The 23876-nt window shown below is 37.9% G+C and overlaps 2 protein-coding genes across 6 annotated transcripts in view; both read left to right on the plus strand.

Moving 5' to 3' along the window:
• Window positions 1-8866, plus strand: part of LOC108042362 (UDP-N-acetylglucosamine--peptide N-acetylglucosaminyltransferase 110 kDa subunit) — a 177457-nt gene extending 168591 nt beyond the window's left edge. For all 4 annotated transcript variants that reach the window (XM_044456581.1, XM_044456580.1, XM_044456583.1 and 1 more), the window contains one exon: window positions 8218-8866. In XM_044456581.1, coding sequence (XP_044312516.1) covers window positions 8218-8476 — 259 coding nt within the window. In that variant the 3' untranslated portion in view covers window positions 8477-8866. The remainder of the gene's footprint in view (window positions 1-8217) is intronic.
• A 10511-nt stretch (window positions 8867-19377) lies between these two features.
• Window positions 19378-22741, plus strand: LOC108041881 (E3 SUMO-protein ligase ZBED1-like). 2 transcript variants are annotated; one of them, XM_044456577.1, is made up of 4 exons: window positions 19378-20422; window positions 20483-20540; window positions 20601-22223; window positions 22278-22741. In XM_044456577.1, the coding sequence occupies exons 2-3, from the start codon at window positions 20522-20524 to the stop codon at window positions 21362-21364; spliced, it is 783 nt and encodes a 260-aa protein (XP_044312512.1). In that variant the 5' UTR covers window positions 19378-20422; window positions 20483-20521; the 3' UTR covers window positions 21365-22223; window positions 22278-22741. The 2 variants fall into 2 exon arrangements, with proteins under 2 accessions (XP_044312512.1, XP_044312513.1); XM_044456578.1 differs by having other exon boundaries at window positions 19378-20540.
• The last annotated feature ends 1135 nt before the right edge of the window (window positions 22742-23876 follow it).

The following is a 23876-nucleotide window of genomic DNA, read 5'->3' on the forward strand; positions in this document are numbered from 1 at the left end:
CATGTTGTGGGGTACAACTCCAGGATGAAGTCTATCCTCCTGATAAACGGGCTGAGTTCGAGCGTGTTGCCTCCAAAATGCGGCACTTGCCTGATTTGGTTCAGGGCTTGATTTAGATGGTTTTCTGACAATAATATCACTGGTTCTGCCATTTTTGGTATTTTATTTAGTTTTATAAATTTTTCACAATTTTAAAAGTTTTGTATTATGAATTTGATTTAAATTTGTTATACCTTGTCTCTTACCACTGGTGGGGGAGAACTAAGGTGTTTTATTTTTTAGTAACCCTTGTGTTACGAACAAAGGCACTAGCTTTTACAATAAAACGGGTTTTTGCAAAAAATTTGTTTTAGTTATTTTTGACAGTCACATGGGTCAAGATTTATTAATTTTTTTTTTTTTAAAAAACCTCGCAACCTGAGCTTCGATAGCGTGTTGCAAAAATTGAGGTTTCCGTTCGTATATTAGCGACACAAACCGACACTGCGATAGCTGGTTTATAATTGCACTGGGACGAACGACGTTTGGGTTCTTTAAGGATATAACCGTATAAAAAGTTATATCCTACCGGCTGCGCCAATAACAAATTCGGGATTTAGCACTTTGAAAAAAATATAATTTTTATTTATCAAAATAGTGTAAACGCGAACTGGGAGAGATAGGTCTACTCCTTACAAGATTCAACTTAAAACTCAAACTTAAAAACTAAGCTGGCGCTTATCAAACCTTCGATTGGGAGAAAGAACTTTATTGATAAATTGAGAGTGCCCAAAATGAGAGCACTGAGCAAGAGAGCGATCTAGGTTTGAGCTGCGTCTGCAATTTTACAGTATTGGGGGGTAAAAGCTTTTTGGAGTTTGGGGACATTTGTTTATAATGCAAGAGGATGTTTACATAAATTGGTCAGTCGTGGGAGCCGACAATTTGGGGTTCTTTCATTTGTTTATAACTCAAGAGGATGTTTATATTAATTGGCGACTCTTGGGAGCCGATGATTTTGGGTGTGACAAATGCGTAATGTAAATATGTTTATGCGGTAGATATGTGGGTGTGGGTATGTTACTATATAGATTATGATTTTTGTTTTATGAAAATAATTAATTACTTCGACTTCATTTAAGTCTCCTCTTATAAATTCTAGTTGTCTGTTATAATAATTCAGTGGTCTTTCTGTTATTGAAATGTGGTTTTGGTTATCTTCTGGTGCACTATGCACTGTAGCTACTGTTGTTATTGTATTTGAATTACTGGAAGTCTCTCCTAAATAGGCTTCCTCTATTCTTATTCTAGATAAGGCGTCTGCCATATGGTTATCTTTACCGGGCAAATATTTTATTTCATAATCAAACTCATTTAGTTTGATTTTCCAGCGTTGTAATTTCATATTAGGTTCTTTGATATTATTGAGCCATACTAGAGGCCTGTGATCACTTAGGATCAGAAATTTTCTGCCAAAAAGATAGGACCTGAAATATTTGGTGGCCCAGACAATAGCTAAAAGTTCTTTTTCTATTGCAGAATAATTAATTTCGTGTTCATTAAGAGTTCTGCTGGCATAACAGATTGGTTTATGATTTTGCGATAGTACTGCTCCTATAGCAATATTACTTGCATCTGTTGTTAATGAAAATGGTTTTTCGAAATTTGGGTATATAAGTATTGGATCGGACATTATTAAAAGTTTAAGTTTTTCAAACGCTTGTACATAATCATTATCTTTTATATTTAAAGTTACAACTTTTTTAAGCTTTGTTGTCATTGGTTTTGCTATTTTAGCAAAGTTTGGGATAAATTTCCTATAAGATCCACAAAGACCTAAAAAGGATTTTATTTGTTTTGGGGATTTGGGTATAGGGAAATTTTGTATTGCCTCTATTTTGAGAGGATTTGGTTTTATACCAGTTGTTGTTATAATATGTCCAAGGAATTCTGTTTCCTTTTTCATAAACTCGCATTTGTCGAGTTGAAGCTTGAGATTAGCTTCTCGTAATTTTTCAAATACCTTTCGCAAAGATAATACATGTTTCTCCAATGAAGTGGAGTACACGATAATATCGTCCATGTAGACCAAACAATCCTTGTAGATCAAATCTTCTGAGAGATTGTTCATGCACCTTTGAAAGGTAGCAGGGGCATTTTTCAATCCAAAGGGCAGACGAGTATATTCATAATGGCCATTTTTGGTGGAAAAAGCTTTCTTTGGAATATAATTTTTATCCATTTGTATTTGGTGAAAACCTTTTGCAAGGTCAATAGTGGTAAAATATTGGCATCTACCAAGTTTGTCCAATATTTCATCCATGACCGGGATAGGGTATTTGTCATCTACCGTAATTTCATTTAAATTACGATAGTCAATTACGATACGGAACTTTTTTGTTCCAGATGCATCACCTTTCTTTGGTACTATCCAAATGGGTGAGCAATAAGGGGAATTTGACTTTCGAATTATATCTCTCATTTGCGAATCGACTTCTTGGTCGTAAGCTTGAGGATATTTGTATGGTTTGTAGTAAACCGGTTGCTCATTTTTTGTATGAATGACATGCTTGATAGTACTAGTGAAAGTCAAATTGTCACTTTCTTTGTACTGTATGTCGCTAAATTCATATAAAATTTTCTTAAGATTATCTTTTTCCTCGTCATTAAGGTGTTCTAATCTAAACTTATTGGTTTCTTGCAAGTCGTTATTTATTGCAAAATTAAAAGGTGTATCTGTTGAAAATGGGGGATCGCAGCAATCAATTTCTGCTTCTCCTTGTTTATATTCGAAATCGTTATAATTAAATCTCATTCCAAATTGATAACCGTTTAAATTAACTGTTTTGCATTTATAATTAATAATTGCGTTACAAGCTTCGAGATATTCTCTTCCTATGAGCATATCATATCTATCGGAAAAATTATGGACCCAAAATGTTTGTTTGGTCGGACAAAGCTTACTGGCATGGTAGGACACGGATTTATTTAACTGAATATTACCATTTATGGTATGAATTTTAAGAGGTGTATTTTTGGTTGGAAAATGAAAGTAATTTTCTTTAATTAAATTAATAGAAGAGCCTGTGTCTACAACACATCGGAACTCTTGGTTATTCATGATGATTCGTATGTAAGGGTTTCTATTTCCTGTTCGGTGTCCGAGGCTTGTTGATGAAAATTTTCGGTATCCATTTTCATATGGCCACTCGTACTTTCGCGATTTCTTTTTATTGGTCGATTAGGAGCATTAGCCCCATTTTGTTGTGATTGATAATTTATAGGATTCCTAACCTGATTATAATTTAATTTTTGTTGGAATTCTTGTTTTGTTGCTTGATATAATGGGTGGTTTTTATAAAAAGTTTCGCTGTTATTTTTATTATAATTAGGCTTATGTTGGCCTTGAGATGTACTAGCCTGTTGCTTATATTGATTTGGGGAAATATTATTCTGCTGTCTGTATTGGTTTTGGGAATTATAGTTTTGTTGTTTATTAGTATTTTGTTGGGGTTGATAATTTCTCTTATCTTGGTTTTGACTTTGTGAATTCTTTGTTCGATCTGAATAAAATGTTTCATAACAACCTTCTTGTTGTGCTACACATTTTAGTTTATTAGCATTAGTAATATCATACCTAGCCAATGTCATAAAAAGTCTGTCTGGCAATTTTTTCATAATAACATCTTTAACTGTATTATTAAGAGCATTTGTGTATAAAATTGTATTTGAAGCGTTATTTTCTAAGGCTAATTTATTTAATATTACAAAAGATTTGGACTCAATGTCCTCAACAAACTTACGTATACACCCAGGAAAGGGGGTGTTATACAGACGTCTTAGTAGTTCTTCGCAGGGCGTCTGGGTTTTATATTCGTTGATGAGGGCGTTCCTTAAATCCCTCCAGCATCTGGCTGTTGATAGTTGAGATATCCTCTGGGCATCTCCGTGAAGCTGCATTTCAATCGCACTGAAGAATACGCTCGACTGGCGTATACATGTTGTGGGGTACAACTCCAGGATGAAGTCTATCCTCCTGATGAACGGGCTGAGTTCGAGCGTGTTGCCTCCAAATTGCGGCACTTGCCTGATTTGGTTCAGGGCTTGATTTAGATGGTTTTCTGACAATAATAGCACTGGTTCTGCCATTTTTGGTTTTTTTATTTAGTTTTATAAATTTTTCACAATTTTAAAAGTTTTGTATTATGAATTTGATTTAAAATTGTTATACCTTGTCTCTTACCACTGGTGGGGGAGAACTAAGGTGTTTTATTTTTTAGTAACCCTTGTGTTACGAACAAAGGCACTAACTTTTACAATAAAACGGGTTTTTGCAAAAAATTTGTTTTTATTATTTTTTTTTTTGTTTTAGTTACTTGACAGTCACACGGGTCAAGATTTATGTTTTGTTAAAAAAAACCTCGCAACCTGAGCTTCGATAGCGTGTTGCAAAAAATTGAGGTTTCCGTTCGTATATTAGCGACACAAACCGACACTGCGATAGCTGGTTTATAATTGCACTGGGACGAACGACGTTTGGGTTCTTTAAGGATATAACCGTATAAAAAGTTATATCCTACCGACTGCGCCAATAACAAATTCGGGATTTAATTTTTATTTATCAAAATAGTGTAAACGCGAACTGGGAGAGATAGGTCTGCTCCTTACAAGATACAACTTAAAACTCAAACTTAAAAACTAAGCTGGCGCTTATCAAACCTTCGATTGGGAGAAAGAACTTTATTGATAAATTGAGAGTGTCCAAAATGAGAGCACTGAGCAAGAGAGTGATCTAGGTTTGAGCTGCGTCTGCAATTTTACAGTATTGGGGGATAAAAGCTTTTTGGAGTTTGGGGACATTTGTTTATAATGCAAGAGGATGTTTACATTAATTGGTCAGTCGTGGGAGCCGACAATTTGGGGTTCTTTCATTTGTTTATAACTCAAGAGGATGTTTATATTAATTGGCGACTCTTGGGAGCCGATGATTTTGGGTGTGACAAATGCGTAATGTAAATATGTTTATGTGGTAGATATGTGGGTGTGTGTATGTTACTTTATGTGGTAGATATGTGGGTGTGGGTATGTTACTATATGATCGTGACAAAGGGCTTCAATAGTAGTTTTCAAACAGAAGTCATTTCACTGACTTTAGTAAAGCATTTGACTCTGTAAATCACTAACTTTTGTTCAAAAACTTGACTTGATAGGTTTTCCAGTCGATCTAGTTAAATGAATCTCAAGTTATCTGAATGGCAGGTCACAAAAGGTCCTTTTTAAAAATTCAATTTCTAAAATTCTCCGTGTTACCTACGTTTAATAAATCCGTGTTGACACGGAGAAATGATTGATCTACAAAGGTGCTGCAAATGAGAAGTAATGATTTTTCAAAAAGCTTAGGAATAGCTGACAACTTAGAAATACCTCTATAGTTACTGGCTTCTAACTTGTTACAAATTTTGGGAAGTTTTAGAGAGCTCCCGGATAAACGGGTATATCCAGCTTTTGTTAAAGTGGGTGTTATATTTGTAGATAGGTCGTTTGAAAAAATTGGGCAAATAAATCGGCTATGGCCTGATCTGTGGTTGCCGTCCTGTTTTCGAACGACAGCGTGGAAGGATAAGAATTAGATTTACGCTTGGTGTTAACAAAATTATAAAACTGTTTCGGGTCCTGAGAGAACTGGACCTTACAACGGTTTAAGTAACTATTATAACACTGAGCATTAAGCACGGTAAATCTTGACCGAGCACTTAAATATCTAGTAAAAACAAATTGAGAACCGGTATTTTTATATTTCCTAAAAAGTCTGGACTTTACATTTCTTAAGTGTGTCAACTCTTTGCTAAACCAAGGTGATTTATTGAAAATTGACGGATAGTACCACGGAACACAGGAATTAAAAAATGATTTTATTGCAGTGCAAAAACCATTAACTGCATCGGACATATTATTGCATAAGTAAAGATCAGACCAATTAAAGCCAGAAATAAAATTATTTAGCCCCAGAAAGTCTGCCTTGCGAAAACAATGTATTCGTTTGGATTTTTCTGATTTTTCTTCTATAACTCTTCCCGTATCAAATGAATGTTCGATTGTAGGGTGATATGGATCTTCAGGTTGCGTGAGTGGTACTACTCTGGACAGAAACACACCTTCAGGATTTGATACAAAACACAAATCAAGAAGGCGACCTAGTGAATTTCGAACATGGTTTACTTGAGATAAGGATATGTCAAGCAGGCCGTCAATAAAATCATGCTGTGTTATAGGTAGTAAGACATTCGATCCATCCTCAATGGACCAGGTAACTCCAAGTATATTAAAATCACCTTGAACTACCAACTGATCCCTATCGGAAAGCTTAATAACGGAAAGGTGATTTAAATAATCAGGTAGTTCAGACAACGGCGGAATATGTATATGAGCAAGTTATGTATATAGAGCTACCAGGAAGCAATAACTTTTCACAAATAAATTCAATGGAATTGAATCAACTCCAATTAAGACTCCACCTCCTCGTCTAGAGGGACGGTCATACCAATATATTGTGTACTTACCTGGAAAAACTTCGGAGCTAAAGATCTTCGGCTTTAACCACCTGGTAAACACAATAATATGAGATGCAAAGAAAAGCCTTTCAGAATACAATTTAGTGAGCTTGCTACGCAAGCCTCTTGCATTCTGATAGGAAAGAAGGAGATTGGAAGTTATTTTTTTGAAATTGGTACACTGGTTTGGCCTCATGCCAAACCAAAATTTTTTGTTTTTGATAAACGCCCCTTACTATACAGGAAACTCCACTATATTTCGATATCTAAATTATTCCTGTCTGTAAATCTATCACGAATACAAGACAAAACAAGACTTCTCACACATACAAAACGAGTTGCCCTGACACTATCCAGACCATCTGACAATTGGATACTAGGACGGCCCACTATTGGGAGACTCATTCCTGACTCATAGTTTGAAACACTGCCCAATATTGTAAGTGGATTTTTTCTAATAAACTACCTGTGAACACTTCAAAGCGTCAAGGTGAATTGAGTTTCACAAAACACACTATTAATAAAAATAAAACTTAGTTTCAAAATCAAAAATAAAACTTTAAATTACCAATTAATTATCAGTAAACTAAAAAACAACTCTTTTTTTAATTTCTTTATACACCGGCAGACTCTTCTTGCCATGGTGTAGTTTGGTAATTTCCGTGTATTACTATAGGGTCACACTGGACCAAAACAATAACAGCAATGTTAAAACAAGGCAAACAAGAAAGGAAGCAAACTATCCATGCAGTTAATAAAAACGACATTTCGATTTCTATGCCTATATTACTAAAACCAATAAAGCTATGTCGATTTGCACTGCTATCCTACTATATCTCAAAGGAACATTTTGATGAATAAACCAGAAAGAAAAGCTAACTTGATATACCCTTGCAGAATATTCTGTAAATTATATTCTCCAAAACTATTCCTATGATGCATTCTTAATACTCATAACAAATCCCAACTTCCTAACTTTAAAAACACCAAAGTTATGGCATTTCCAATCGTTCAGTTATATGGCATCTATAGGATATAGTCGGCTGATTCTTATGAAATCCTTATGAAACAAACTCCAAAGTTATGGCACTTCCGATCAATCAGTTATATGGCGGCTATAGGATATAGTCGGTCGATCCTAATGAAATTTGGTAGGTCGAATTGATTGAATCCCAACTTCCTAACTTATAAGGATCGGCCGACTATATCCTATATAATTAATTCTATGACCGTAACTGCCCGATACTGTCACTCCCTTGCATTATAAAAGAGGCTGAAAAGGGTCGTTATGTCAAATTCAAAAGAAGTATGAGTATTAAGAATGCATCATATGAATAATTTTGGAGAATATAATTTAGAGAATATTTTGCAAGGGTATATCAACTTCGGCTCCGCCCGAAGTTAGCTTTCCTTTCTTATTTTAGATTAATCCAGTTATAACTCGAAAATACATGCATAACTGCGAATATATATTTTTTAGTTAATTGCTGTTATATCCGAAACAATCAACATTGATAGCTTGTCTGCGCAAACCTTTTTTTTTGTAGTTTTCACGAGGTAAGCCATATTTTATGTTCATAAGTAAGCATTAAAAAACTTTGAAAATACGATCTTTAAGAAGATTAACTTTACAAAATTATCAACTGAGTACTCAAAATGCTAATTTTATATTATCATTTTTTTTCAGAGTTGCTGCCTCTCAACTTGCTACTCTTGGATGTCCAGAGTTAATAGCTCGTACAAGAGAAGAATACCAAAATATTGCTATACGTCTGGGAACAAAAAAAGAATATTTGAAAGCCCTACGAGCAAAAGTATGGAAAGCACGTGTGGATAGTCCGTTATTTGATTGCGCGCAATATGCCAAAGGATTAGAAAAATTGTTTTTACGTATGTGGAATAAATTTGAAAACGGTGAACATCCTGATCACATATCTGCGCTATAATAAAAGAAAAATAATGTCAATTGAGATTTTCACATGCCAGTGGGAATCAGAAGAAAATTTAAATTTTAAATTGTATATGTGTTAAATATATACAAGAGTTTTCTACCTAAGAAGACCCGAAAAGTTAATACCCGAATTCATTTATAAAAACCTACCTTTGAGATGTTAGTTTTTGTTAGAATTAAACACAGCTTAACAGATACACTTGTAAGTATCTTGTCAAGTTAAAAAAAAACATGCTTATAAAAAATAATCTTGAGTTTAAAGTCGCATCGGCTTAATCATAAGTCATATATAATTAAAATATTAAATTTCCCGTAAACATTATAATAAAATTAATGATTTTACGTTCGCTAATTGCAAGATACCGTAGAAACATGGTAAAGAATATTGGGTGTTATGTTTGGAGTGTTAATTGTCAATTTCAAAATTTTGATGATTTTCAATGGGCTGGTAAATGAACATATATTATTTTTTAGGCTTGTAGCTTTGCATCCATTTATTTGAAATCTTAAAAAAGAAGAAAACAATTTTACATCATTTTTTTTTTGGTTTTTTGTTTTCTGTCATTAAACAAAAGCCCTTCTTTTTGTCGGCGCATGTGATTTCCGCTCACTGGAACATCTGAAACCAAAAATTCCAACGGGTTTAGGAAGAGTACATGTTTGGCTCTGGTATGAACTAGGATTATTAATTTCCTACAAAAATTAACAAAATGGCGGACCATTGAAATTTTTTTTTGGAAATCGCCACAAATCAAGTTGAAAAGTAAAGAAAATCCTCACCGATTTGCTTTATCCTAGTTCATACCATAGCTATATATGTATAGTATAACGTTTTAAAATTTGGAACCGATTGGACTAATAGTTTTTGAGTAACCTCATGCGCCAGTCGTAAAAAAACGAGTTTCAAGATTTGAGAAGTAAATTCTTGGGTAAAAACATACCTACGTTCAATCATAAATCGTCCACCATAAATCGGCTTTATCTTCTAAAGTTTTTGAAATTTTCACTTGAAATTTTAAAGGAACATTCTTGAATAGTTATAGGTTCGAATTAAATAAAAAAATCGATTTGTGGGGTCCCCTTAAATTCAATTTTTTATTAGGATTATAAATATAAATAAAAAAATAGTATTTGTTTAATTTCCTTTTTTGGCCAGATGTTTTTGTGCAATAATTTCATTTCAAAAAAGCAATTTGTGATAGACGACATTTTTAGTTTTATTATCAGGCGAATGAACAAATAACGGAAAAGATGGATTTTGGCACAGGTTTGATGCGTGCAATGGAAAGTATGTCAAAATGATAGCAGGAAATAAAGTGCGTTGCTGACTTCAAAAAGTTTTGATGATTGCTTTAAGAATTGTCATAGAACCTTGCTTCCGTCGTTTAAAATTCTTAATGTATCATTCCACGAAGCTATAAATTCTACCCGTTGACTTTTTCCAGATGCACCGCCATATGCACCACAGTAGACTCAAGTTCGTGAATAGGAAACACTAATACACGCTGAATCACTTCGTTGCAGTTCACATACCGACCAACTTGATAACGCGCATTTTCATTCTTGGTATTGGGGGCTGGATGCCAAAATAAATTTCGATCGGCTTCGTAATTGGCACATATATGATAGCCAAATATAAATGTGTGCTCTTTTTTGACATTCGATTTGAACACATCCAACATCATGAATGAAACTATTGTTATTGGGATTTTGCTCGAACCAGATATACTGGCAGTCTGCAAGGAACTTTATTCATACTTGGGGGTCGCCGTAGTACAACAAATGTACCCGCTGAGGAAGGGTGGCTCTGATGCTCTTGGTTTCCAACTGCAAACGGAATCGAGCGACTACGGGCTCGGCGCCGTCCTAACACAGCAAGTGGAACAATAGGTGGCATATGCTAGCCGAGTAAAGTTGCAGAAGAACTAATCATATTTTGGGAGCGCATCTTGGCACGAGTGGATTCTGACACGAAGTCTCGGAAGACGACGGTGCCGAGCGACCGACTGACTAGCTACAGCAATGATTGGTCGAAGCGGGCCCTCGCTTGCCGAGGTTTAGATAAATACCGCTTATGAAGCCCATTAACCGAACCATTTAAATTAGCTCACTGATGATTCAATTCTTAACCCAACCTAGTCAACCAAAAACAAAGTCAACATATGAATACGTTTGGTATTTTATTCGTCTACAGTAATGTGTGAAAGTACACAAAAAAAAGGTAATTGAATGAGGTTTGTGTGGTCTTATTGGGAAAGTATAATTGCCATTATTAACTCCGTTAACCATTGCATTCGTTTCTCGCAGCAAAACACCTCAACTACGACAATAGCTCTTTCCGAATGACCTTATTTGGGGTCATCATCGAAGTACAATGATTTAATGAAGTTGAGGCCTTTTATACCAATACCTTAATTTAAGGTCATTGGAATAGTGCATCTAAGAGTTTCCGTTGGACACCAGTCTCAAGAAGCAGTTCTAAACCCGAATTATTGAATACCAATAGGGTGGCAACTCTCGAGCTGGATAGCGAGTGGTGTGTAGAGCTGGAAAATACTCGATGTTTGGGACCATCGATGTTTTTGAAGGTAAACCATGTATCTTTGGGGAAGTCTGGAAATGGTTGCCGCCGGGAATGAGGGTGCCGCTAGCGGGTCCCCTTAGCTTCGGGAAGATTGATACTGTAGAGTATCTGTGTGTTGCCAATTAAGGTTTACGGTGAGAGGGTAACTGCCCTCTTATGCCCCTGGCCTTCAGCTCCGTAAGAGTGTTGAAAATATCAGGTTGTCAAATACCTTCCTTCCGCTTTTTTTGGTTTTTGAATTTGGCGGCTTTGTGCAAAGCGCTACATATCGGTATCGGGCAATGCTATATATCGATTGAGGGGTCTTGCCCTAATCTACAAAACGACGCTATTCATAACAAGTTTGGTTATTACGTTGAAAAGTTATACATGTGTAAGCGTGGAGTTCGCTAACGCCGAAATTTGCGCTGTTTTAAAGTTTTCCTTCGTGAAACGTAAATCCGCTAGAGAAACATTCCGTGAGATTAAGGGTGTTTTAGGCGATGGTACTCTAGCACTTCGAACCGCGGAGGAATGGTTTCGACGATTCAGAGCCGGTGCAAACGACACCATGGATAAGACAGCCGGCAGTAGACCTGTGACGACGAATACCGATCAAATCATGGAAAAATCGAGCTAGACCGGCATGTGACATCTCGTGACATCGCCGAGGAGATAGATTGGTGACTAACTCACCAAACCGTTTTAAACCATCTGCAGAAAGCTGGATAGAAAAAAAGCTGGAAGTTTGGGTGCCGCAAGTTGGCCTCAAAAGAGGGTTGTGGAAAGTGGCTGTCAGAGTTTTTCGCAAATAAGGAGGTAAGTTTCTACGAGAGGGTATTATGATAATGAACACATTATCGTACAAAACGACGCATATTTTAGCTAAATCCGTTCACTGTATCAATTTTTATAAAGCATTGAGTAAAGATCAAAAAAGCGGAAGGGAGTTATTTGACTACGGTGATTATGAATGAAATGCACTTTATTATTTTATATATAGGTTTTGAGATTTTTTAATATTAAGCGGTTTTACAATATGTTTTGCGATTAGCGAGCGGTTGCGGTGAAGTTAACTATATGAATGCCCCAAAACAAAAAGAATGCAGAAAAACGCGTGATCTTTCAATACTAATGCAGATCTACTGCAATTTCGGCTATGCGTGTGAGCTTAAAGCTTTTATGTAGAAAAGGAAACAATGATGAGCGTTTAACTAGGTGCTATTATAGGCAAATATTAAATGACCGATCTATTTCTCAACAAATATTAAATGACCGATCTATTTCTCAACAAACGGCGATGGCTCTTTATTTAAGTGAATTTAAAACAAGACTGAATATAAGGACTTGGCTTATAGCTAACAGAAGCTCACAGCGGCCAAGCAAATATGATGCGTTTGCCGTCTGTGCACGAGCGTCCGGCCCGTCGCTAGATCAGCAATTTGACCGGAGCGATATGGTTGAAGTAACTGTGGTCAACGACTCTGTTTTGGCTGTGGTCAACGACTCTGTTTTGGCTGACCACAGTTAACTACTCCCCCTTTTGAAGTTAAGGCTGACCTCGGCCGATCCTAAATCACCAATCACCTCTCTTATTTGGATCGCGGATCTTTTTGCCCTTGTGAGTCGTTGATAAGTGAGACCAATGCAGATACGTTTGGTGGTTGTCGATCTCTTCTCTGAACTCCAAATTTCGTTCACTCACACGGTGAAGGTTCGGGAGTCTGAGAACATCTTGGTTGACGGTGATATTCAACAATGTGGAACTTGCTGCCCCTGGAGTTCTCTTCTGAGCATTAGCATGGTTGGTGAAGAGGGTCTCATTTATCACGGCCTGTCGTAGAAGATGATGAGGGTTTACTGGTGGGTTCCTCAACCCAAACTGATTTTAAGTCTTCGTGAAAAATATTCGGACTAACAATATTATTTTGGCAAGGATTATTTCAACCATTAAATTTTGTAATTCCATCATCAGCATTCTGTTTCTAGCAAGTAGTGTCTCGTACAAATGTCCAGTGTCTACTTGTGATCTTGTAGCCGATCTCAGAATTTGATTAACAGTGGAGCTTAGTTGATTAATCTGATTTGAATTTTGGTGTTTATTTGAATTTTCCTATTGTTTGACTCAATTATTTTCATTTCGGTAAATCTAATTTTTTCAAAGTCACCGGCGTCTCTGTCCCTGCTACGACCTTTAGCATTGATCCTAAGAAATCTAAACTCCTAGCTGCTCTGTGATGAACGCCCAACGGCTCTAACAAGTCCTGGAGGTGAGCGGTATCTACGCTAAGAAGTTTTTTCATATGGGATAGTGGAAACATGTCGATCATGTTGTTTCTTTCTTCCACCACGCGCGCATATTCTGAGAGGTTCGATGTATGTGTGACAAATACGAACTCCTCCCAAACTAAGATTTGGCCATCAACGATGGGAATGTACCTGGCCTGCGAATAATCAGACATGTGAGCCGACGCCAGGGATAGGAAGAGATAAAATATGAGTCCGAACCTGTGGAATTGAACATTAGCTATTTTTTGCTTACAGAGGGGTATCCGATTGTTCCTATGAAAGCTATATGAAATAGTCGCCTGATCCGTCTCGTACTGACTTATATACTACCTACGAACAAGTAGGAACGGTCGGACAGACGGAAGAACGGACGGAAGGACGGACGGCCGGACGGACGGACGGACAGACGGACAGACGGACATGGCTTGATCGACTCTCCTGGTCATGCTGATCAAGAATATACATTATTTATAGGGTTGGAAATGTCTCCATCACTGCGTTGTAAACTTTTGACTGAAATTATAATACCTTCTGCAAGGGTATACAAAATACATCGCGTTGCCAACCACCTGAAATTAAGTCTGGATGAACGTTAGTCACGCTTTAGCAAAAAGATACAAATATTTTTGTTTTTAAAGTGTCTGATATCAGAGCAGAGTGTTTCTTAGATCAAAAATGAAATGAAAGCCCCAGCACAAAAAACAGAGTAGCCAAGAACTTTGAATTTCCAAGAAAGTGTTTTTTTAATTTACTCCTTGTTATTTGGTTATGTAAAGTTCAAAGCTTAACTTATTTCTCGCACTATTTTTGCGGCGTTATTTTTTTGGGTTTTCCCTTTTCCCTCCATTTTTTTAAACAACAAACATTCTGCTATGACAACAGTCTCTTCAAAATTTTACATTTTTTATTTTTTCTAGTCTAAAAGAGTGAAAGTTCCATTTGCACCTTGCCTGTTGGGGGTTTAGAGAGATTAAAGGTTATACAGTTTTCCACAAATTTTCTGACGTACTTTGACATACTTTCAAACCAATATTGCTCATAGACATTGTTAAGAGTCTTCTGCCATCCAAAATTCATTAGAGCCTCATTCACATGATTAATGACCGACCACCTAAAGGCTCTCGGAATTACTGGTAAGCAGCGAGTCTTGCCACTTCTTTGAATTTTGCGATACAACTATCCGGTTATAATTTCATAAGTTTTTGCTCTGTCAACATGCATCTCATTTCCATTTAATTGTGTCATGATATCAACTATACCTATGTCCTAAATTCCCAGTTAGTTCCCCATCCAAATTTGACGGACTTTTTTATGCGATAGTTAGGCGATGTTTTTTCGGTGCAACTCTGAGTTCTTCTTCTAGACAGTGAAAATTAAAACATTCACTACGAAAATTTAAAAAAATAATGGCGGGTAACTTTAGGAAAAGGAAGGCGCCAATTCAAAAAATGCTGTTTTTACTTGTAATAATTAATTAATTTCTGATTTATCCGTGGGGCAGCATTAGGTGTTGCTCCACTCTTTCCTAGACGCATACCGTACTCACCACATGGATCAGAACATTAAAAATGAAATAAAATATATAATTATTATAAACCAAAAAACAAACATTTATATATAATGAACTTGATTTCTTACCAGTTAGACAATATTGGGCAAAAGCGGTTCATATTTTTTCTGCAGGCTGGCAAAAATCGGCAGACCGATTAGTTCGATTTGGTTGTTCGCATAGATCACTTGCAGTCTGTTACCAAGTATAATTTATAACGCTGTTGTCCTCTTTTTAAATGTTGTGCAGAGTGCAACGGGCTAAAATGATGAGCTACAGCTGTTCAGATCAGCTGTTATTGGATGGTGGGTGGTGGATGTGCTCTGTGGGAATCGGAGTTTCACATTTGTCAAAAATCCCAACCGTTTCGAACGGATGGACTCTGTGGGAAGAGGGCATATGTGTGCCATTTGATTTCCCTTTCTATACTCTACGCTAAAATCGAATGCCTGCAAGAAAGCCCATCATCGGTGTACACGTGCTTGGTGCGACTCGCTTTTAAGGAATTACAGTCAGTATGAACGACGAACTTTCCACCATGCAGATAATGTCGCAAATGTTTTACAGCATTATACACAGCTAGAGTCTCTAGCTCATATGAATGATATTTTGATTCTAAAGCCACTTCTAAGTACACTTGCTGAAATATTCGATCACCCTACTTTTGCCGTCAATCCTGTGAAGGAGCATTGCACCGTAGCCATCTACGTTGGCGTCTGTATCCAATTCGATCGGAAGCTCAGGGTTGAATATGGTCAGCACCGGGTCACTTGTCAAGACATCAATAATCCTGTTATGTATTTGTTCGTGATTCTCCTTCCAAACAAACCCATTTACCTTAGAAGTTAGCTGATACAATGGTTTCATCTGTTCAGAGAATCGCGGAACAAACTGTCTGAAATATGAAGCCAAACCTATAAATTGTCTTAACTGCGTGGCAGTAGTTGGTTGACTTAATGGGGATAGAGCTTCTATTCTTCTAGGATTGGGCTTGATTTCGCCATCTTTAATATAAAACCCGTGATACTCTATTCATGCATACGAGTATGCCTAAGGCTCGTACTAACGCTCTTTGAAATAATGACGAAGCGTCTTCAAGCCGAATGGCATAGCAAGGAATTCGTTTTGGCTTTCTGGAGTCAGGAAATCTGTTTTCTCGATGGAATCAGTGTAAATAGGTATCTGATGATATTTACTACCAGTTACCAGTTACAGTACCATATACTGACAAGGACTCGTTTGATTCGGCCGTCCGTTGAGAATATTGAGCAAGACGGCAGACGGTGGCTCGATGCCTTCATAGCGGTGTAAAAACAAATATTTGAATTCCAGCCATGACATTCCAGCAAAGCAGCGATTTGCTAAGCGCCATGACTAGTGCTCCACCTTCCAGTGGACGCTCGGATATGATCATATCCACGGTTTTACACCACGCTGCGGCATCGGTCCCAGGCGCATCAGGATTAAACATAGGCAATGTCACAGAAATATTTTGCGGGGCTGCAGTCGATGTTTTTTGCACAGTTTTCAGCAACTCTAGGTTTTGTGTCTTTAAAATTGTCTGCAACACGCTGTCAGAATGTTCTTGTGGCGATGGGGATCCCACTTCTGATGTCGGAGATAGGGGTCTCTTATCCGCTTCGCGAGTGGTTTTGTCCGTCATCTGCAATTCGCTATGATTTCTGTAACTAGCTTGGGCATTCCTGGAAAGTAGTACTTAGAGAGTACCTGCTTTACATTTTCTTGAGCCGACCTTTGAGCCGAACGACGGTGAGAATTTTCCGTCCCTCAGCGACTGCAAAAATATATGTCACACGATTTTTACAGTGCCAAAATGTCGTGGCTGGAAATTGCCGAACAAGTTCGTCCTGTACCTTTGCCAGCGTGTAAAAATCACAATGGTTGGCGTTTACGCCCTTAGGAACGATTATGTCTGCGAGCTCATAAAGTAATAACTCTTTGCAGGAGAAGTTAGTCACATGCCGTCTCTTGTTTCCAAAGAGACGAAGCTACGTTTTAACGGAAAGCTTGCCTCCTCCAGAGTTATCTGATTCTGGAAGCAATTTAAGGGCTTATCCGTTGTTTCGATTGTGTGGGTCAGGGAGAGTTCGCTGTGTATAGTGGCTGCGCACGATTCAGCTTCCTGGTCCCCCATGACATTAGGTTGTTGCCGTCAGAGTGCATCAGCAAAAATATTTTCTTTCCGGGCTTGTAGAAAATTCGCCCCCCCCGGACTCGTCAATGCGCGATTTCCATCTCTTAATTTACGATTCCGACACCGCAAAATTCAGAGGCTGGTGATCAGTAAAGATGTTTATTGGTTTCACCACGTATAAATAGTTCCGTAGTTTGACTAGAGCCCATATGATGGCTAATAACTCCCTCCCTTTTCCGAAAAAATAATCACTTCACAACGTAGCAAAATTTGCCGATTTGTTCCCGTGAAATGTTGTCAATAGACTTCTGAAATATGCTGGCTGCATTTTTCAGACCAAAAGGGAGTCTTCGAAATTCATACTTTCCCCCGTTTACCGAAATAGAAGTTTTTTCACGATCGCGTTCCGCAAACATAGTTTGATGATAACCTGGCCTGAGATATTTGGCATGGGGTACTTATCAAACACCGTTTTTTCATTGAGTTTGCGAAAGTCGATTAGTTGCGCATGTACAAGAAGGGGAAGATGAAATGAGTAACAAACCATTTCATCTTTTCATATATATGGATATTTTGAATTTCTTTGTTAACAAAATCGGACGCCCTTATGGGGTATGGGTACAGTTTGGCATAAATGGGCTCTTCATTTTCTGTTCTTCTTGTGGCTATTACCGAGGTATTATACGGTAGAGCCTCATTTGGGTTCCGTAAAGGCCTACTTTCTGCTTTTAAGCATTTTCATTAAGGCGCCTTTAATTAAAGTGGGTGCATTAGAACAATCTACGTTAGTAAAATGGACATCAGCGCAGGGAGGGAAATTTCTTCGACCTCCGTGCCCATTTAAGACTGCCAGATTTTAAGCAAAGCGATGCCCCAGCCTGTTTTAACAGGTCGAGGCAGATTATCGCATCGAACATTGATAAGTCCGATAGAACAAAGAATGGCACAGAACAAGGCATTTCTGTGTTATTTTGGTTGTGCCATGGATCGAATGAATGTTAAAAGGGACTTCCACTGGACGGACTCCCTTAAGCTCCTTGTAAGGTGTAATAAAGTTTTTGGAATCGCCCGTGTCTATAAGGAATCTCAAAACATTCCCCGCTACTCTTCGTCTGAGGACGGGTAGAAGGGATATGCCATATGCGTATTTTTCAATGGCATCATCAACGATTTTTGCCGCTGCACTGGAGACTATGCTAGCGTTATTTTTTTTGCCTGCCTGCCGCTCTGAGTGACATGATTAACCCTTTGTTTTTTTTTGGATATTTGTCCGTTCAGACGTGGCATGTCTCCTATTCTGGTATTTTGGGGCTGGGGGATGTTGTAACATTTTTGAGAAGGATGGGTTAACATCCATGTGTTCCTGTGTGGGCCTACTGTTACGCGGTTCAGAATGGGTTTGCACAAAAAGTTCCCTACTAAAATGTTGGTTCTTACCGGCACCAAATTGTTGATTTTATTGAGAGGGGACCTTGTCTTGCTGACGCTCTGGCGCCTTTTGAGTCGCTTTACGATCCTTATCCTCTTGATTTCTTGCAAACGTGTTTGCGAAGATATGCCTTTCATGGTTTAACACGACTTCTTGTGCCAAGGCGAGAACTGATGTCTTTAGGTTTTGCCAAGAAAAGCACATCCGTGAGGCTAAGCTTTAGCCCGGAGACAAATACCCCCAAAGCGTCTTCACGGAATTTATCGCACAATACATTAGCCATAGCCGCTTCATTTGACATATTGACCTTGGTCGTCAATAAGGTAGTACTGTAACAAAGTTAGGTCACCCTGTCTTAGAGTGCCTAACTCTTGCTCGATGACATGCATCGGTCGCTTGTCACTGTATCTGAAGTCCAAGCTATTTACAATCGCGTCGAAATTATTGTTTACTGCTCCTATATCGGAGAAACGGAGAACTCATGGGCAGACGAATTTAACCGCACAGAAACCTGTGCGCATAAGCAAAAGCGTTACACAAACAGAGACACAAAGACGAAGTCGAAAGTCTTTGGGGCTCGTATTTCCTTGCAATAAGCGGGGCGAAAAAAACAATAACAATGTCTGCAGATCACTGAAACGCCCGGCGAACGGAATGTATGCGCCTCTGGATACAAAAATAATTTGAGTACACAGTGAAAAAAATCAGGCAAAATATCAATGCGCCGTTAATAAAAAAAAGGGGTATAATTTGTATAACTCATAAATGTATTATTTTTGTTAATACCTTTTCGCAGGGATAATTATGTGCAATATATTATAATAACAATATATATTTATTTTTTATATTTTATGGGGTAAATTTCCTCCACCGGATACAAAAAAAAAATAACTAAATTGTGGCTGTTAAATCAAATATGAGATTCTTTGAAAAATTCACTTCACTTGTGACAGGGATAGAATTTAATGCTTGTTTTCCTGCGATTTTACCCTGATCCGAAATTATATACATTTTTGTTCGAAGACTTAAAAGATTTTGACGAAGGGCCAACATACATGTTTTGTAAATTGTGTGTAGAAAAATGTTTTACGGCTGCACTTTTCTCGCGCCGCCGTCACTTTTCAACTTCCAAGTTGATTTAGTTTTATCCAGTAGGGAAACGAATTACCACTAGTTGAGCGCCAATTGATTTAATATTCGTCGCCGGGTGGCTGCCGTCTTCTCGTTGATGCTGTTGGGTGAGAAGGTGCCACTTGCTGGGCCACGTAGTTTTGGGGAAGACTGAAAATGGTTGCCGCCCTGAATGAGGGTGCCGCTTGCTGGTCCACTTAGCTTCGGGAAGATTGATACTGTAGAGTATCTGTGTGTTGCCAATTAAGGTTTACGGTGAGAGGGTAACTGCCCTCCTATGCCCCTGGCGTTCAGCTCAGTAAGCGTTTTGAAAATATAAGAACGGCGATGGCCGGATTAATGTTTATGAGCAATAGCTCTTTATTTAAGTAAATTTAAAACAAGACTGAATATAAGGATTTGGCTTATAGCTAACAGAAGCTCACAGCGGCCACGAAAACATGCTGTGTTTGCCGTCTGTACACGAGCTTCCGGCCAGTCGCTAGATCAGCAATTTGGCAGGAGCGATATTGTTGACTTAACTGTGGTTAAAGACTCAGTTTGGGTGACCACAGTTAACTTGTACAATTATATTGCATTCAATATTACCTTCCAATAGTCGAGAGTATATTTCACTACATGTCATTAAACATTTAATAAAATTAAAATAATGCGACACAAAACCAATTTTACCTACACGTTGTCCTCAATAGAGCTGCAAAAAAATCGATGGTACTATCGATAATATCGATGGCTGGCCGCCGGTGACCGTCTCCGATATTTTTCAGACTATCACGATAGTATTACAAAAAATTTTCATCACTTGGATTTCGAAGAATTAAGAAGGTAAACACGTTTGGATGCGAAAAATTAAATATTTACTAATTTTTTTTTTGTTTTCGACAGCAATATTCAAATTTTGGTGGTTTCGGTGGTTCCTTAAAAATGGATGGCGAGGGAAAAAGTAAGTGGATGGAAAAGATATTAAGAGATTAAATTCACAAATATTTTTTTTTCACAAAAGATGGAGACAAGGATGTGGAGCAGACAGCATCGAAAGGTATTGAAGAAGTGGGCAAGGCGCAAGAGAAATCTTTGAAAAAGTTGAGCCGACTGGCAAGTTCGGTGTGGGATCTCTTTGAGAAAACAAAAGATGGTAGACAAGCAAAATGCCGAATTTGTAAAAAAGTTTACAAAACTAGCGGAAACACTAGCAACCTTGCTGACCATTTAAGGAGATTCCACCCAACTCACAGCCAGTACAAGGCCACACAACCGACAATAAAGACATTGTTTACTAACGATGAGTACGACAGCAATTCGGTCCGAAAAGCAAGTCTTGATATGGCGTTGATGGGCATGATTGCTAAGGACATACAACCTTTTTCTATTGTGGAGGACGAAGGGTTTAGGAAGTTTGTCAAGCTGTTAGATCCGCGCTACAAATTGCCGTCACGCACAACGCTACAGGACGTGAAAATGAAAAACATGTACATAGAGCTCAGTGAAAAACTACAGTTGATGCTTGACAAAGTCGATCAGTGTGCGATTACAACGGACTGCTGGACAAGCAAAGCCAACACTGGTCATTTGACCATAACTGTTCACTTCATTGACGGAAACTTCCAGCTAAATTCGGCAGTATTGGCAACACAGCCACTCCTATGTGCAACAAATCATTCTGCTGACAATATCGCATCATCATTGCGCGCAGAACTGATAAAATGGAATCTGTTGCCAAAAGTTTGCGCAATAGTTTTATCCGTAACTATGCTAGCAACATGGTGAAGGCATGTGAACTTCTTGAGAAAAGACATCTTCCGTGCTATGCTCATGTCCTTAACCTGGTTATACAAGACTGCCTTGCTATAAAAGAGATTCATACAGTGTTAGCTAAATGCAAGCGAATAGTGACCTTTTTTAAAAGCAGCACAATTGCCTATGAAAAATTCAAAATAGCTCAAGGTCTCGGCAAGCCATACAGCCTGAAACAGGAGGTATGCACACGCTGGAACAGCGCTTTCCAAATGGTCGAGCGCATACTCTTAACCAAAGAGTTTATTTCACCAATGCTGCTTAGCTTGTCCAAGGCGCCGGAGCCGCTGGCAGCAGACGATGTTACTTTATTGGAGGATTTGAAAGACCTGCTGGCTCCGTTTGATGAAGTAACGAAGCAATTGTCTTCGAGCACAAAAGTGACTGTGTCCAGTGTAATTCCCATTTCAAATGGACTTGTCCAAAGTCTAAATGAAAAATGCGACCAGTTAAGGACAGCAGAAGGGAAAACACTGTGCCACCTTTTAATAGAGAAGTGTAAAAAACGACTATTTCCTTATGAAGAACGGTCCTTCACACGCTTGGCTAAAATTTTGGACCCTCGATTTAAAAAAGAGGGTTTCCGGTCTCATTTTAATGCAAGCAAGCCGTTTCTCTCCTCGAGAAAACAATTTCATCTCTCCCTCAAGCCAATAAGGAACCCACTTTCACTCCGGAACCACCAAAACAAAAAACGTCGCTACTTCATTTTGTGAAACAAAATATTGATTTGAAGCAAAGATCTAATAAAGTTGAGTCAATCATACAGCTAAGGCAGTATTTCGAACGCATGAACTTAGAAGAAACTCATGATCCTTTAGAATATTGGAAGGTAAGTTAATTCTTTCTATTCTTTCTATTATTATTTTTTTTTTTTTAACTGCAGCAACATGAACAAGAGATGCCCCAACTGGCTATAAGCGCAAAGCAGGGACTGTGCATTCCCGCAACTTCCACGGAATCTGAACGAATGTTTTCCAAGGCGGGCCTTACTATATCCGATCGACGGGCATCGTTAAAACCAAAGACTGTTAATATTCTTTTGTTTATAAACAAAAACTGGTTCCTTACAAAGGAAAAGTATTAGAATTAATCCTACCAAAGCTATTAAAGAAAAGGTCTCACTTAAATTTAAACAAATTAAACTAATTGTGTTTTTAATTGTAAATAATTGAAAATTAAAATTTTCCTAATTACACTATTTTTAATAAATAATTGCCTAAAGGAATGCCCCTATTATATTGGTTTTACATGAATACCCCTAATGTTTACATCTGGGCGATATTATCGCGATAGTATCGATGTTTACTCCGCAAAAATTCAAAACTATCGATGGTGCTACTATCGATTTTTTTGCAGCTCTAGTCCTCAATGCACATATGCCATAAAAACAATCGATACTTGCTAAAGAACCATCGATGCTTAGAAAATTTAAGAAACATCGATAGTCCTATCGATTGTTTTCCAGCACTAGTGGTGTGGAACGACAACGACGCGAGTAACGTCAGAGAGCGAAAAACGAATATCGCAAAGTACGACGATCTACTTTAACAGCGCGACTATATTTATATTTTGTAAGAGAAACATTTCAAGTTCATAGTAATAAAACGATATATTAATCTATCGATTTATTAATCTAACGATTTAATGTTATTATTTACCGTAAGCCGCACTACCTTTTCTCCCTATTTCTGACAGATCACCACTTAAGTATTTGTATTGGAATGTGTGTGACATTCTCAGAAGTGAGATAGTGCGCAATAAGTAATTTTGAGAAAAATACACGAACATAACGATCACCCAGTCAACGGTGGTGCTACAACGGATAATAAGCATGATGAAGCATCAACATAACAATCCGACCCATGATCTGTATATTCAAAAATAAGAAATGTGAAAAACCTAAATGTAGCTACATCTCAACCACGTGGCATTACTTTAAACGTCTGGTTGAGTTTTGTTGGTTGCACCGAAAAGCTCGCGACGAACGGATATAATTCGACTGCAGTCTCTCTCACGCACTCTCCCTCTCACTAATTGTAATTATTCCATTTTGAAGTTCGTCGAGAGCTGGACGCGTTTTCATCCGATTTTTCTTATTTAAGCCGCGCACACGAAAATTATTTGATTAACAAAATAATGTTAAGCACAGCGTATTAAAATTATCCCCCATATCGCATCTTATTACTCCGCAAAACATAAACCCTGAGCAGTATATGCTCATCTATGACTAAATCATACGGTATAATAATAATACGCTCATATCATCCTAAATTTTTCGCGAGGCTAAGGCATCCTTACTAAACACCAGCCGCTCTGCGCTTCTAGTGATCATAACGACGACCACAAAGAGGACTACTCTAACCCGGAACGGTGGCTCCCCCACTGGAAGTTGCACAAAACCGAGTGCAGAACGACGACCATAAAGAGGACCACGCTGATTGGAATATTTTATCTCTCGATCGCTGGAAACTATACACAGCGG

The sequence above is a fragment of the Drosophila rhopaloa genome, unplaced genomic scaffold, assembly GCF_018152115.1.
Source record: "Drosophila rhopaloa isolate 14029-0021.01 unplaced genomic scaffold, ASM1815211v1 contig_133, whole genome shotgun sequence".
In the NCBI taxonomy this organism is placed as follows: Eukaryota; Metazoa; Arthropoda; class Insecta; order Diptera; family Drosophilidae; genus Drosophila; species Drosophila rhopaloa.